Source organism: Kwoniella botswanensis, chromosome 1 (genome assembly GCF_036426115.1).
Source record: "Kwoniella botswanensis chromosome 1, complete sequence".
NCBI classification, from domain to species: domain Eukaryota; kingdom Fungi; phylum Basidiomycota; class Tremellomycetes; order Tremellales; family Cryptococcaceae; genus Kwoniella; species Kwoniella botswanensis.
In genome coordinates, this window is record NC_088599.1 from 6,591,129 (window position 1) to 6,605,932 (window position 14,804).

Consider the following 14,804-nt stretch of genomic DNA (forward strand, 5'->3'; position numbering starts at 1 on the left):
CAGTCTATAAGACACCCAAGTCAATTGAATGAATGGATTCGTACATTTCTTAGGATAGTAGTAATGACGACAAGATTGATGATAACTACATCGCGTATATAGCAAATATGATTGTACAAGGAAAGAGGAGTTATTTGACATCGTCACAGTACATTGGTGTATAGGTCCTACTTAATTCAGCATTCTAGATACCTCTCCTACCTTGATCCGATCTTCTTCCTCCAAACATCTAATCATCGGTTCCTCTTCCCATGGAATCGGTCGATACTTGTCTTTCTGTAAGATCAGTCCGATCAGATATGTTAGTCCGGAAGATCGTACAACAAGACAATCAAAGTACACTCACCATATTCAGTGTCAACCTATTCCACAATCCACCAGCCACACGCTGATGCGAGAGTTCCGAAGGGTGGAAACAGTCTATCTTTGATAATGCCTCGATGGGATAGTTGGCTAGATCGACGGATGTGCCGGGTTGCCTAAAGATCAGAAGTGTGCTGTCAGCTTACCGCTTGATCCTCGAAAGTCCAATAAACTTCTCTCAGGCTGATGTAGACGGCAGACTACTTACCATATCGCAGCGAATGACGGATCCGCCTCTTCCTCCCATTCCCTTATGACATCCCATACAGCTTGATCATACGCTTGTCCCAATTCGTCCATCTTCTGTCGAGTATAGTCTCCTACGGGACCTGGTATGAGTGCGCAAGAACATTCGAGAGCTAAATGCGGGATCGGTAGATGTGGAGGTTGGCTATGGTACGTGAAATAACATATCAGTATAAGTGGTGACGAATTTAACAGTGACTAAGTAGAAATGATTGCACCACCTTATGATGTACTCACCAGTATGGATCCTTGAGTGTGAGCTTGTAGATGTCGGAAACTCTGAACAAACCAACTATTGAGCAATGTAACAGTCAGCCAAAATAGCTCCTTTTGCTAGTTCGTGCCAAAGGGACATACTGATATTGACAATCATATTGGCTAAACAAAACATCCATCGCATCAGCAATACTGATATTACCTCACTCGGCACCAAAAATACCAAAGCTGATGATCATCAACTCACGGACATGTTTCCTCAATTCATTTACAGCTTTCTTGATATCCATTGCGAAGTGTTGGGGTGTTCCAGAAAATGGGAATGCAGTAGAGTTTGCTGTACAATATGTTTGTTATTCACAAGCACAGATCCCGGTTCAAGCTGAACTAGTAACTTACGAGTCAAGCAGAATGCACACTGCTCGGATCATATACATAAGTTGTGTATCCATTGCCATCGATATCCAGCACCCGAAACGGTACCACTCACAACGTCATTGGCGCCTATACCGATATTAACATATTTCCAATCTTCCTTCTTCACGTCTAATTCAATCATCTTAGGTATGATATAGTCTATGCAATCCCATCAGCCACAAAATTTTTTAGTAAAGTATTTTTTGACACACCTTTGACCTGACTCATCAGACTATTACTCGTACTACCCGAAATAGCAGCATTCAGCCCATCTCCCTCCGGATGAATCGCACCACATCCAACACTCAGACAACTTATCGGCCGGTGATGCCCTGCTGAAACTCCCGTCACATTCCGAGTGTAGTGTCTGAGAATGTTGGGGATGGTTATTGCCCCGTCATCAGATCCTATAGGATAGGATATACCTCGCCATTCTACTATGTCAGGTATCCTCTGGATACCCATAGGTCTTTGTTTGCTTGACAGCTGGGATAGATCGTCCCTTGATCCTCTTGCTAGTAATCCGGCGGTGATTGAGTCACCTAAAGCTATGACCACTTTGAAATCGTCTGGACGACTAGATCGAACGTTAGAAATAATGTCAGGTAATTGGTGTGTAATAATAGGGCAGCTGACTTACACATCTTTGGAGGTTTTCGGTGGCTTCCTGCTGGGTAAAGATGGACATGTAGATAACTTCGAGAATGGTACGAATCTACCTGGTAACTTCTCTTGAGAGTGATGAGGTAGAGATATAGATGTTGATGAGGTAAACTGAGCGAATGTGACAACCAGCACGAACAGAAATGGAATGTAGGAGGAAAGTTGGCGATCGATATACGGTAACATCGTTTTACGATCTCCCAGGTATACTATACTGTATTAACAAATGTCAACCCTCGGCAGATATGGAGCGGTACAAGATATTTGCGAAGAACATATCAAAGGATCAGTTTATATGGATAGTTTTGGTCGATCTATGAACAGCTGAGATTGAGATTGGGTCAGATGGAAAGAAAGAAAAACAAAGATCAAACGTAACATTTGCGTCAGATCATCAGACCAGATCAGATTGGAATCGGAATTGAGTGGGGTCCCCATTGTTTATCTGAGATCGATGGACATCGCAACAACTCCGCTCGATCAGCTAACAGCCCTTCGGTGTGTATGATGAAATGTTGCTCGAAGTGAGATCGAGACGAGATACTTATCGATGGCAAATATATTGGGCATATGACAAGTAGTAAATAGCACTCAATAACGCTGGTCGGCAGTCGCTCTGATATCTTCATAGGATTTTCTGTTGATTGAGATCACTCTACTTTCCGGTATCAATCGTACCTCGTTATATCAATCAACCCACAATGTCATCAGCGGCCATATCGTCCTCCAACCCAGCTCGTGAACCAGGCTATTCCGAGAAAGATTGTCTGTGAGTCCTGTCCGTCTCTCACACATTCAGAGTGCTCAGCTGAAGAGAATTAATGTGTTATAGATCGTGTCGTATAATAGGCGCATCAGCGTTCATAGGATTGGGTGGCTACGCCATCATGCAAGCAAAGAAACAGAATGCATTTGCGAGGGTTAGACCTGCAGGTGGTCCAATGATAGCTCCGAAAGTGACAGGTATACTGGGTACAGGTAAGTCGAGTCTTTAACACTTTCTTTTCGTTTCGTAGAGTAAGGCTTAGTCGTCGACCTGGTGTTATACTCTCTAGTGTTTATAGGCTTGGGGATAGGGAGATTGTTCATGCCTCCGACAAGAGCTTAGATGGGATTAGGACATAGATCATGTAGACAATGCATTGGTATCAATAGACAAGTATCGTCGTGTATATCTCACCCGGACTCAGCTGGTCACTATGAGCAACACATTGCGCTGCCAGTACGATCAAGAACACACGTCTGCAGAAGCTGAATCAAAGATACACATGCATCGTATTCATACAATTCAGCTCAGCTACAGCCCAGCCATATTCGCGCATATCAGATCGATGACTTATTGCTCATTGACAAACACAGCGGCCATACCCTATGAAGCATCCACTCATCAGCTAGGCTCACTGATGCGATGATCCCAGCTGTAGAAGCGGAGATACACTCACCATACCACTTCCGATACACATACTAGTAACGAACACCTTCTTTTGCTCTCTCTTGGCTTCCGCAAACCCAGTAGCAATTTGCCGAGCACCGGTAGCACCGAGTGGATGGCCCATAGCAATAGCACCACCGACTGGGTTGACCTTTTCAAATGGAAGATGGAGATGTTGGATCGACATAACAGCTTGAGATGCGAAAGCCTTTATACGCATGTCAGCTACATGTTTGCCTCTAGAGACTAAGCTGCTCACCTCGTTGATTTCGTAGAAATCTACATCGTCTTTGGTGATACCGGCTTTTTGGAGGACTTTGGGGATGGCGAATGCGGGTCCGATACTAAAGTAGGAGTGTCAGTCTACGTATCAACGGTAGAAGGAGGCGAGTACTCACCCCATGAGCTTTGGAGGCACTGACGTCAGACAGATTGTCAGCTACGTTCCGACATGAGGCAGAAGAAAACAGCTTACCTCCTACTACAGCAGAGACGACGAATTTTCCCAGAATCGGAAGACCTAACTTTTGAGCTACCGATCTTCTTGCGAGGAGCACAGCCGCAGCACCATCGGACACCTGAGATGCATTACCCGCATGGGTGGTCCCATCCTTCGAGAAGGCGGGTTTGAGTTTCGCCAACCCTTCTTTGGTGACTCCTTCTCGTACTCCATCATCAGCATCGACGATGATTTCTTTTTCATCTTCGGTTTTAGGATCGGACCATTTGACCTGGAGATCATCATCAGCTGAGCCCGAGGTTGGTATCACGATGCTAGCTTACCTTGACAGGTACAATTTCACTCTTGAATTTACCTTGCTTTTGGGCGTCTGCAGCTTTACCGAAACTGTTCGCTGCGAAGGTATCTTGGGTGTCTCGAGAGATACCATATTGTTTGGCGACATTCTCGGAGGTGATGCCCATTGGGATGAGACAGTCGGCCGCTTCCGGGTTTGAGAGCACTTCATCTGACATCCTTTCGGGTAAGACTCCGGCGCCGTAGTGGGCGGTCATATGTTCGACACCGGCACCTGAACGGAGTAACGGTCAGCCTTGATGATACTGTAGCCACACACAACTGATATATGTCTTTGTGGAAGCCGGACTTACCGATACCAATGTCGATTTCCCCAGACTTGATCTCGTTAGCGATCTATATAGAGGGTCAGCTATTCCTCTTCGACAAAGACAAAGCTGCTCACTTGAGCCACAGCTGTGAGACCAGATGAGCATTGTCGATTGACGGTGTTGATGGGAACACTGAGTACAGTTGTGTCAGCTTAGACAGCCTCTGAGGCCTAGGGTTAGCTCACGTGTAAGGTATACCAGCGTAAAGCTGAGCCATCCTAGCTACGTTCGCGCCTCCTCCGGGGGGGAGTACATTTCCAACGGCGATATCCCTATTCCATCATCAAGTGCGTTTCATCAGCTTGTCTTCCGGTGGATGGTGCTAATGGGAAGACCTCCTCGGATAAAGAAGTATACTCACTCAATCTTTGAAGGGTCGACTTTGCTTCTTTTCAAAGTCTCGATTAGAACAGCGGCGAGAAGATCTTCAGGTAAGCAGTCTTTGAAACCCCCTTTCTTCGCCTATAAGCATCCGTCGCAGAATTAGCTATCCATCATCGTTATAGACTCGCTAGCTGACTCACCTTGGTTATTGCTGTTCTGCAAGCGCTGACCACGACCACATCGTCCGCAGAGTTGATCAAGAGTCTCGCTCGTCCCAAAGAAGGGATGGCGTTGGTGATTGATTGGATGGTCGATGACATGTTATGTGAAATCTCTCAGATGGTGACGACGGGTCTCCGAGTATGATGATAGATCGGTTCAAGCGATGGAGATGGCTGAGTAAGCAAATGAAAGTGCAAAGAAGAAAGACGAGTCGTCGTATGATGGAGATGAATCAGATAAATGAGTGAATTGCATTTATCGTTGAAAGGCGAGTTTGACTTTGTTCATCATTGTCATTTTCCGGTTCAATCTGACAGTTATAGTAACCGGGTGGGTTGATGCCCGATTAACTGTATGATCTGATTCCGCCGGTCTGTCCCACGGCGATTTGTCTGATGTGGCAGACGGGTATCCACTGGGACTCATTATCAATCAAATCAGGAACATTGGTTTACATTTACATTCGCATTCGAATTGGCATCTCTATCATATATCTTGTCAGTTTCATTGACAAGGACAATTGACGTAATTCACAGTATCAGCCATGGCTACCAAAATCGTGTCAACCTCTTCTCGCCTCTTACCGATCTCCCGCGCAACGTTCGCCTCTTCATCACGTTCACCTCGTCCCATCGTGAGGGCAATATTAACTGTGTTACCTCATCCTCCATCGTCTCGATCTCAACCCCGCCACCTACCTTCCAGAAGGTACGCATCAGCAGCAGCAGTAGCCACTCCATCACCTTCTGCTGATGTCCATCCTATACCTTCTCGACCGAGTATCAAGGTGATCCCGCCATCGCTTGAGGAGATAAAGGAAGAAGGGTATTTGGACGATGATGTACAGCTGTTACCTGCGGAGGAAGCGTATCTCAATATAACTCCGGATGCTTTACAGGTATGTACATATCTCAGCTGCTCCATTCATCTTATCTTCACGATGAAGAATCACAGCTGATCGAATTGTTACAAAAACGATTGTAGCAACTTGTCAATATAACATCTCGAGAACCTCCCGAATTGATAGAACAGGATAAATTAGCCTTGAGGGTGGGAGTAGAAAGTGGTGGATGTCATGGGTATCAGTATACGATGGCGTTGACAGAAGAGAGAGGTGTGGATGACTAGTGAGTGATAGTGCTTACACCTCGTCTATACATAAGGGTTGATGTCAGAGGCTAAATCATATATTGCCATTTGGTCTTTTAGTGTCCTGCAACCTGAAGGCGTACACAGTATACCAGTGGTAGTAGATCTCGTCTCCTTTGGTTTGCTCAAAGGTGAGCTATCCTTCCTTTCCTTTTGCTGGCGTCCGACGAGGCCAGCTCGTACTGATTGCATTTATATGATCCAGGCGCAACAATACATTTCGCAACCGAGTTGATCGGCTCTTCGTTCCGTATACAGGATAACCCTCAGGCCAAGCAGGGTGGTGCGTGCGGATGTGGAGTGAGCTGGGAGGCGGCGTGATGTACTTGTCTTTATCAAAACAGCCATCCAACCTTATCAGCCATCCAACCTTATCTTCACGTTCATTCTCATAACTGCCTTTGGTGTGAGGGGCACGAAGAGACGAGGTGGACAAAATAGAATCACTATAATATGTTGTATTCGCTTGGGATGTATCGCTTAATATCTCTGGTATGCCATGGGCTGATCGACATTTCCCAACTGACTACATATACTGATCCAATGGCTACTATGATACACCGAAAAAAAAAAAAAACGACGAACCGACTTCGAGACTTGCAGCTCGTTTCACCGATGGAAGCACAAAGTCAACTTCCTCCTGTTGATCTGTCAACTGTTCTGCTCATTGTCGAGTGTGATAGCAACGTCATAAGGAGTGCATTCGGTGAGTCAATTATAAAACTCTTATATATGAATTATCGAGAACGCGGGCACCTTTGTTTATATTTATCAAGGGTTCGTTTTAAAGCCTAAAGCTGTATATGTCATTTATCTGAACTACTTCCTCGATACAACCTGAACTCGAACTCTTTGCGACTGTCAGCAGAAGCACGCGGGTGGTCAGACAGGGAAGAGTGTGTTCACCTATATCGCGGTGCTGTTGCTGCTTTTTCCGAATACTTTGTTGAGTTGCATTCCTTCATAAGTGCCGTATATCTCCTGATCAGTATGATACTTCGCTCTCTACGTCAATGGTATGTCACTCCCTTTGCGCTGCCCTCTCGGTGTCGCTACATCCTTTGCCTCGTTCTTTATGCATCAATCTGACACTGGGGGAAAAGGAAGCGACAGAGACAGTAACAGTAACAGGGCGTGAACCTGGTACATGGCATATGCTGTCGCTCATATCACCCTTCGTGGTACACTTGGTGGCTATATCGTATTCTCCGTCTCCGATACTATCTCCCTTTCGCTACTCCTTTGTCTCTCTCGTTCTCTTTCAACTAACGTCCTCACTCTTCTCTTTTTCTAATATCGAGTCAACGCAAAAAAAAGTGATAGAGGAGCCAGCGCAGAAGAAAGTGTCACCAAGTTTTAGCGTAGCGAAAAGAGGTACCTAAACAGTACATACAGCAGTAGTAGCCAAGGTACTGTCAGAGTGACAATATACAGTGTAGCAGGATTCTACCATAGGGTAGAATGGAACACAGAATATCAGACTTTAGATCGTAAATAAATCGAAGATATATGAGTATACTATCCTACAATATGGAATCTATATACAGTAGATGGTGAATAGCATATAGTAGATGACAAATAGTAGATATCATACGTACCAGATGATATATACAGTATATAATATATATATACAGTAGATAGAATAGAATAGAATAGAGAATAGAATAGAATAGAATAAAATAGAATAGAATAGAATAGAATAGAATAAAATAGAATAGAATAGAATAGAGAATAGAATAGAGAATAGAATAGAGAATAGAATAGAATAGAATAGAGGGAGGTACCCCCCCTCTCTCTAGATATCCTATACCTATACCTATACCTATATATCCTATAAATCCTATATCTCTGTGCTGTATACTGTATCTATACTAGATCTATACGATTCATACGCTATATTCGATACCTTGCAAAGGTATGTATGTAGATACCTGATACACTGAACTATATATACTATACCATATGGCCTGTGTCTGACTAAGTTTGGTTCCTCTCGCTACACTCTATACTCTACACTCTTTCACGTTCTTGTTATCTGCTCGCTTTTTCAGTATATATCTATATATGTATATATCTATCTATAAAGACAAGAGGAAAGGAGCACGATACAGTGGACGGACAACGCAACGGAGGTACAGTACGTAAGCGAGTCGAGAGAACGGTAGGCAACGGAGAGACGAGACGGGGTGTGGATGCGACCGAACACAGCCACAGTCACGCTCATCGATACCCCCTGAAAGCGTTGCACGTCTGTCGACTGTCCCCGTTGTGTCTTCGGCCTTGATGAAACTACAGTACGGACAAGAGTCGAAGGAGTAAGAGTATCCAGCAGGAGAAATGCGCAGGAGCAAACACGAGGGGACACATAGCGAATGACAATGATGTTCCCGCCAGTGTAGATTGGCAACTCAAAACCTACCGTACACCATCCCTATGAGACAAGCGGGGAATCGATCTTGCCTACGTCAGTGACAGGCGATTCCGAAACCACACGACTTACCGCCACACCACAGGTCTACAGGGTTCGACCGGACACCCTTCTCGTTACTCTATTCTATTCTACTTCTATCTACTCTATTCTAGCTATGTTCTTTTTATACTGTCCTCTGTCTCTACCTATCTACTCTCTTTTCTACAGTTGCTCTGTGGTCCATTCGCACTTTTCTCTGCTCGCTCTATATTCTATATAGAAGAGAAGAAGGAGACAGAAGGAAGCGAAGATGGGAAGCATCGAACAGAATGGAGACAACGGCAGCAGACCCGATGCAGAGTATCATGCTACGTCACGTCTGCACAGTACCACTTTTCTCTGCATACCGTCTCTCTCTCTCCCTCCTCTGGCTCTCTCGATATGCTATAAATGAAACGAGAAGAAGGATTACCGAAAAGAGAAGAAAGGCTTGAGCACTGAGGAGATACTAAGGGGATTCTATTCCATCTACTCTATTCTATCTATGTAGTTCTCTATCCCTACCCTCGCTATCTCTCTACTCTCTTCTCTACAGTCTCTCTGTTCTCTCTTCACATTTTACTCTGTTTTGCTCTATACTCTATACAAGAGAAGAAGGAGAGAGTAGGAACCAAAGACAGGCGAGACAGTAGGTGTGCAACGGAATGGAGACAACCACAGCGAACCCAATGTATACTCGCTGGGGTATCACTTTTTCTCTGTATACGCTCCTCTCCTCTCCCTCGATGTTCTGTAGGCTAAGAAAAAGAGAGAAAAGGGGTAGAAGTGTTCGATATGTAAGCAAGAGAGCGGGAAGAAGCCACCGGCAGAATTTGGACTCTACGACAGCAAGAAGCTTAGAACATATAAGAGCGAGACCGAACAAAACGAAACGACGATGAACGATATCACTCACCTTGCATAGTATACTGTACTGCCACTCTCGTTTTCACACTCGTTTTTACTCTCTCTCCCCCTCTGGCTCTATATGAAAAGAGAAAAAGGGCTACCAAAGAGAAGAGGCATTGAACACAGGAGAGGAGTACTGAAGAGATAGTAAGTCGATCCAACCGATCACAGCAATCAAGTGAACCGCGACACATAGACGGATACACAGCGAACCAACGGAACAACGTCGAAACGCCAATGAGCTTTTGCGCTGTCCCCTGCCACACTTTGCTCGGTGGGTCCCATACAGCAAGAAGAATAGACAAGAACGAATGTTTAGGTAATCACACACGACGCAAACTCGTCCCCCGTTTGTTCCTCCTCAACCGAAGAGATGCGTGAACCACAAGCAACGTGCACATGTTGCATTTATTCGAAAAGTCCATTATAGTTTATTATCAAAACGCAAGAAGCATAATCAGAAACAGAACCCTCCCCACGATGCACCACCTACAATCTGAACTTAGCCGAAGTCAACCTCTTGACCGGATTGGCAGGCTTGGTACCATAAGGTTTAGCGTTGGCGTTCTGACCGGTGGTGTAAACCGACAAGATCATACCACCACCACAGATCTCTTTGGCACCAGTAGTAGGGTTGGTAGCTCTACAGTTGGTGTTACATTTAGCTTCGTTGGCCGCGAGGGTCAAGTTGAGGTAGTTTCCACAGTAACATTCTTGAGCGTATTCGGTACCGGCGTAAGCGTATCCTTTAGATTGACAGTATGAAGTACAAACTTCGTTGTTCATGTTGGAACCGGCTGAAGTAGAACCGTTCAAGTGTCTTCCACCGGAGGTGTCGTGGAAACATCCAACGTAGGCCATGTAAGCTCCAGCGGAGGCTGAGGCGGAAGGAGTGGCCGATGATGTGGATGAAGGGACCAACGACGAGGTGGAGGATTTGGCTACGGAGGTGGAGGAGGATGCGGCGGCGGCAGAGGAAGTCGACGACTTGGCGGCGGAGCTTGAGCTTGAAGCAGCAGCTGATGAAGAAGAAGAAGCAACAGCTGATGAAGAAGAAGAAGCAACAGCTGATGAAGAAGAAGAAGCAACAGCTGATGAAGTCGAAGACTTGGCAGCGGAGCTTGAGGCAGCGGCTGATGAAGAAGAAGCAGCAGCGGAAGAAGTCGATGACTTGGCAGCTGAGCTTGAAGCGGCAGCTGATGAAGATGCAACGACAGAAGAAGTGCTAGAAGCGGCGACGGAAGAAGTCGATGACTTGGCGGCGGAGCTTGAGGCGGCGGCTGATGATGAAGAAGCAGCGGCGGATGAAGAAGCAGCGGCGGATGAAGAAGCAGCGACTGATGAAGAAGCAGCGACTGATGAGGTCGAGGACTTGGCAGCGGAGCTCGAAGAGGAAGCAGCAACGGAGGAAGTGGAGGAAGCGGCAACAGATGATGAAGCCTTTTGGGTGGAAGCGATTTTGACAGCGGGTGCGGGGGCAGCAGTCGATGTGATGGGTTTGGAGGATGATGAGGAGGAAGTAGGTTTGGTGGAAGACGAAGAGGAAGATGGTTTGGATGTGGCAGATGATGATGATGGTTTGGAAGAGGTTGAAGAGGTTGATTTAGCGGTAGATGATGATGATGATGATGATGATGATGATGATTTGGCCAATGAAGAAGAAGATGACGTTGTTTTAGCAACGGACGACGACGATGATGATGGTTTGGCAGATGATGATGATGGTTTGGCAGCAGATGATGATGATGATGATTTAGCCGCAGACGATGACGACGATTTAGCCACAGACGACGATGACGACGCAGATTTGACAGTGGACGAAGACGATGTGATTTTCGCAACGGACGAGGTCGATGACGATCGGATGGAAGACGAAGAAGAAGCACGAGCAGATGAGCTACTACCCCTCGAGACAGAAGATGAAGAGAAAGTAGTGCTCACAGCCTTGCTCGTGCTAGAGCTTACGACAGCGCTTGACGAGGATGAGACCTTGGCGGAGGCGGAGGCGGAGGCGGAAGCGGAAGCAGAGGCTGAAGCCGAAGCCGAAGCGGAAACAGTGGCGTTGGAGTACTTGAAGGTGGTAAGTCTGCTGGGTCCACCACAGGTTTGGAGCGAGTTACCTAATGACGTGTTCTTGTCAGTAGAGCTCTTGTCACAGGCATATACGATCCCACTTACCAGAGCAAACCATGTTGCAGTTGTCAGTCGCAGGAACCGAACCAGTGGCGAAGGAGTTACCACAGTAACATTCCGATGAGTACTCGATACCGGCAATGGCGAAACCTTTAGCTTGACAAGTGGTCATACACGTCTCCTGGGTCATTGAGCTGGTGGAGAACGAGTATCCAGTCAAAGCTCTTGAACCTGATCCTTCAGTATAACAACCGTTACTGGACCAGCCAGTAGGTAGTTTGGAAACAGGGTACAAAGAAGGGTTGTTGAACAATTCGAGAGTCGATGAACCACCACAGTTCTCGTTGGTGTTGTTGGCACAGGTCTTTCCACATTTGCTCGAAGCGAGGAGGGTAGTGTTGGAAGCACCGTTTCTCATGGCGAAGTCACAGTAACATTCTCTACCATATTCAATACCGGCCAAGGGGTATCCTCGGTCTTGACACCATGACACACAGACACTTCGAGTCATGTTATCGTTGGCGAACGAAGCAGCGGCCAAAGCTCGACCAGTCGTACCTTCGGCGATACATCCGACATCGGTGTAGCCGGTAGGAATGACGGATTTGAAGTCGGTGTATCCGATTCCGTCGTCAGAGTAGTTACCGTAGGATGGCTTCTCGGTGCTGTTACCGATCCAGATGGGGTTGTCTCCTGGGATCTTGTCGATGTAATGTCCGAAACCAACATCTTCGTCAACTTGATCGTTCAATGGAGAACAGGCACTGGCAGAAGCCGAGTCGAGGTAAGGGACGAAAGGAGCACAGTTGTCGAGTTCACCGCCAACACCGTTGTCATCGTTACAGTTGTTCAGAGCTTGTTGCAAAACATTGGTACCGTTGTTGTAAGATGGCCAACCGTTCAAGAAATCGGCGTGAAGACCGTAACCGGTGGTATCACCGTTGGCCCAAACCCAAGTGGGGTCGGTACCGTTGTTGTAAGGGAAGTTTTGAACGTTGTAGATGAACTCGTAGAAGAGCGATACAAGTCGGACGGGGTGGGTCGAAGGACATGAACCACCGTCGACACCTCCACTGGGCCAGGCCATGTGTGATTTGTGATCATCAGAGTCCAAGTTGACACCGTCCCAACAGGATGGGAAGAAGACCTGAGCTCGCATACCTTGAGGACAGTTGTGTTCGAAGAAACTATTTCTCTGGGCCCAAGCGGCATCACCAGAGTGGTCATTGTAGTAGTCAAGACACACGTAGGAAATGGCTTTCGAGTCGGCATCGTTGTCGAACGTTCGTCTGTTTTGGTCTCCAGAGATCATTCGGAGACCGTCGGGGAAAGCTCTGACCGTGGTTTCTCCAGGACTGTATCGAGGAAGGTAGTAAGTGTTGACGTAAGAAACCGGGACAGCTTGGTAGTTCTCGCCCGATGGGTTGTAGTAGTACAACTGGGGGATCCAGTAGTTCGACTTGTCAACGGAAACAGTGGCAGTGGTACAGGTTGACTGTTGCGTAGACTCGTAAGTCATCTCTCTGTCAAAGTTGTTACCACCGACGATCGAATGAACGTGAGACCCGATTGCACCGGGGCTGACAATGCTGCGAGGAAGGTCAGCGGAGTCGCCCTCGATTATGAGTATGCTTACTTACGGATCAAGTCGGGTGGTCTCGAGCACTGGGTGTGCAAGAATAAAGTATGCGTTGGCAGCAGGAAGAGCGGCCAAAAGAGGCAAGAGCGCGAATAATTGAGTGAACATCTTTGCTTATATATGCGTTGTGATTAATTGATTGATATTATATAGGTTGTAGTATCGGGTCGTTGTTAAAGAATGTGGGTGGTTTGTTGAAAGAATGTGTGTTTTAGGTAGTCGAACAGAACAGAATCTACAATGAAGAGATCTGTCGATAGGATATGTGTCGAAGTTAACAGTATCAAGTGTTTATACGTGTAAGTACCGATCCGGTCGGTGAAAGTTAAAATATCAATCGTTGAGAAGAAGAAGAAGGAAGAAGGGTGGGAAGTTGGTCTAGCTATATTTATATCTAGAAATCAAAATGCCTCGGTGGACAATTCGGAACCTCACGTACTTGCTATCCTAAAAAAAAGGGAAGGATAACGAGGCGTCCGGCGTTCATCTACTCCAATTAAGTGTAAGAGTTGTCTTGTCTCTCTTAAACTTCTAACGATCTGAGTCAGTTCCGAGACACCTTGATCATCTCCAGCGTACAACAATGCACTTGCTAAGCCACGCATCGCCCTGGGCATCTCGGAATGACGAAGGAGGCATCTCTAGTACCAACATATTATGTTTACATCCATCGCGTATGGTAAATCGGCGTTGAGGAACCCCTGTCATTGAGCCAAACTTTATTCCAACTCAGGGACGTGTCCTTCTCGAAGTTCCCCTAAAAACCCAGGGTCGATCGGATGGCCGTGACAAGAACGGAAAGCGTTACGTTATTCCGGATCACATAGCTTGAACCGCAGAAGCATGATCGACCGGAATAACGTTATGCAAAGACAACTCAATTACCAAAACCGGCGGTGGAGAAAGCTTTTCGGTGGTGGTTTTTTTTGGCCGGTTCCTGAATTGAGCCTCAGCTACGAGTGGCTAACAACGCATTTATTTCTTGACATGCACAGGCAACCATCGGCTCATGTCGATCAATCAACTGCGCCGGAATTCACGGCATGTGAGACAAAGATCGACAAGGAGGTTACTCCGATTCTCAATGAGGAAGGTAAAATTTTCACCTATGTCATGTCGATCAGTTACTGTATTCTCGCTGCTAACCCCAAAAGCCAACCGAAACACTTGGAGTCTATGGTGACTGCCATTCATTGGTCTGTGCGCACCGGATCTCATTCAGATCTCCACATTGGGAAGTACTCGGTGTGACTCGCAAAATCGATTCAACGGCGATCAGACATGATTCGGAATAACCCTATTAAACTTCCTCTCTTTGCGTCCAGGTGATCTACCGATACAAACGAGCTCAAACAGAGAAATACCTGGAACGCAGCCATCTGCCTCGAGCGATCCATTTCATACTACCGTATCGTGCGAAGCGATACTAAAGAGGCCTACATAGAAGAAGGCTGGTTGGGCATGACGAAGGTGGTGGTGGCTTTGATGTTCCCGCGACATCGAGCCTGGTATGA

The 14,804-nt window shown here is 46.4% G+C and overlaps 5 protein-coding genes across 5 annotated transcripts; 2 read left to right on the top strand and 3 right to left on the bottom strand.

Annotated features, from left to right (window-relative positions):
• Positions 1 to 171: 171 nt before the first annotated feature.
• On the bottom strand, positions 172 to 2,091 carry L199_002489 (uncharacterized protein; the record flags this gene model as incomplete). The annotated part of the gene is made up of 10 exons (XM_064888233.1): positions 172 to 276; positions 347 to 479; positions 572 to 754; positions 847 to 901; positions 967 to 987; positions 1,073 to 1,162; positions 1,225 to 1,243; positions 1,316 to 1,401; positions 1,455 to 1,819; positions 1,883 to 2,091. 10 exons carry the CDS (start codon positions 2,089 to 2,091, stop codon positions 172 to 174), a joined length of 1,266 nt encoding a protein of 421 aa, XP_064744305.1.
• A 515-nt stretch (positions 2,092 to 2,606) lies between these two features.
• Positions 2,607 to 3,013, top strand: L199_002490 (uncharacterized protein; the record flags this gene model as incomplete). Its single annotated transcript, XM_064888234.1, has 3 exons — positions 2,607 to 2,674; positions 2,738 to 2,883; positions 2,961 to 3,013. The coding sequence occupies 3 exons, from the start codon at positions 2,607 to 2,609 to the stop codon at positions 3,011 to 3,013; spliced, it is 267 nt and encodes an 88-aa protein (XP_064744306.1).
• Positions 3,014 to 3,241: 228 nt separating this feature from the next.
• L199_002491 (uncharacterized protein) lies at positions 3,242 to 5,109 on the bottom strand (the record flags this gene model as incomplete). Its single annotated transcript, XM_064888235.1, has 11 exons — positions 3,242 to 3,274; positions 3,348 to 3,545; positions 3,597 to 3,681; positions 3,736 to 3,754; positions 3,813 to 4,068; positions 4,121 to 4,368; positions 4,448 to 4,490; positions 4,540 to 4,597; positions 4,651 to 4,737; positions 4,827 to 4,927; positions 4,990 to 5,109. 11 exons carry the CDS (start codon positions 5,107 to 5,109, stop codon positions 3,242 to 3,244), a joined length of 1,248 nt encoding a protein of 415 aa, XP_064744307.1.
• A 446-nt stretch (positions 5,110 to 5,555) lies between these two features.
• Positions 5,556 to 6,481, top strand: L199_002492 (uncharacterized protein; the record flags this gene model as incomplete). The annotated part of the gene is made up of 4 exons (XM_064888236.1): positions 5,556 to 5,909; positions 5,996 to 6,138; positions 6,221 to 6,291; positions 6,366 to 6,481. 4 exons carry the CDS (start codon positions 5,556 to 5,558, stop codon positions 6,479 to 6,481), a joined length of 684 nt encoding a protein of 227 aa, XP_064744308.1.
• Positions 6,482 to 10,007: 3,526 nt separating this feature from the next.
• On the bottom strand, positions 10,008 to 13,398 carry L199_002493 (uncharacterized protein; the record flags this gene model as incomplete). Its single annotated transcript, XM_064888237.1, has 3 exons — positions 10,008 to 11,638; positions 11,697 to 13,240; positions 13,292 to 13,398. 3 exons carry the CDS (start codon positions 13,396 to 13,398, stop codon positions 10,008 to 10,010), a joined length of 3,282 nt encoding a protein of 1,093 aa, XP_064744309.1.
• Between the last annotated feature and the right edge of the window lie 1,406 nt (positions 13,399 to 14,804).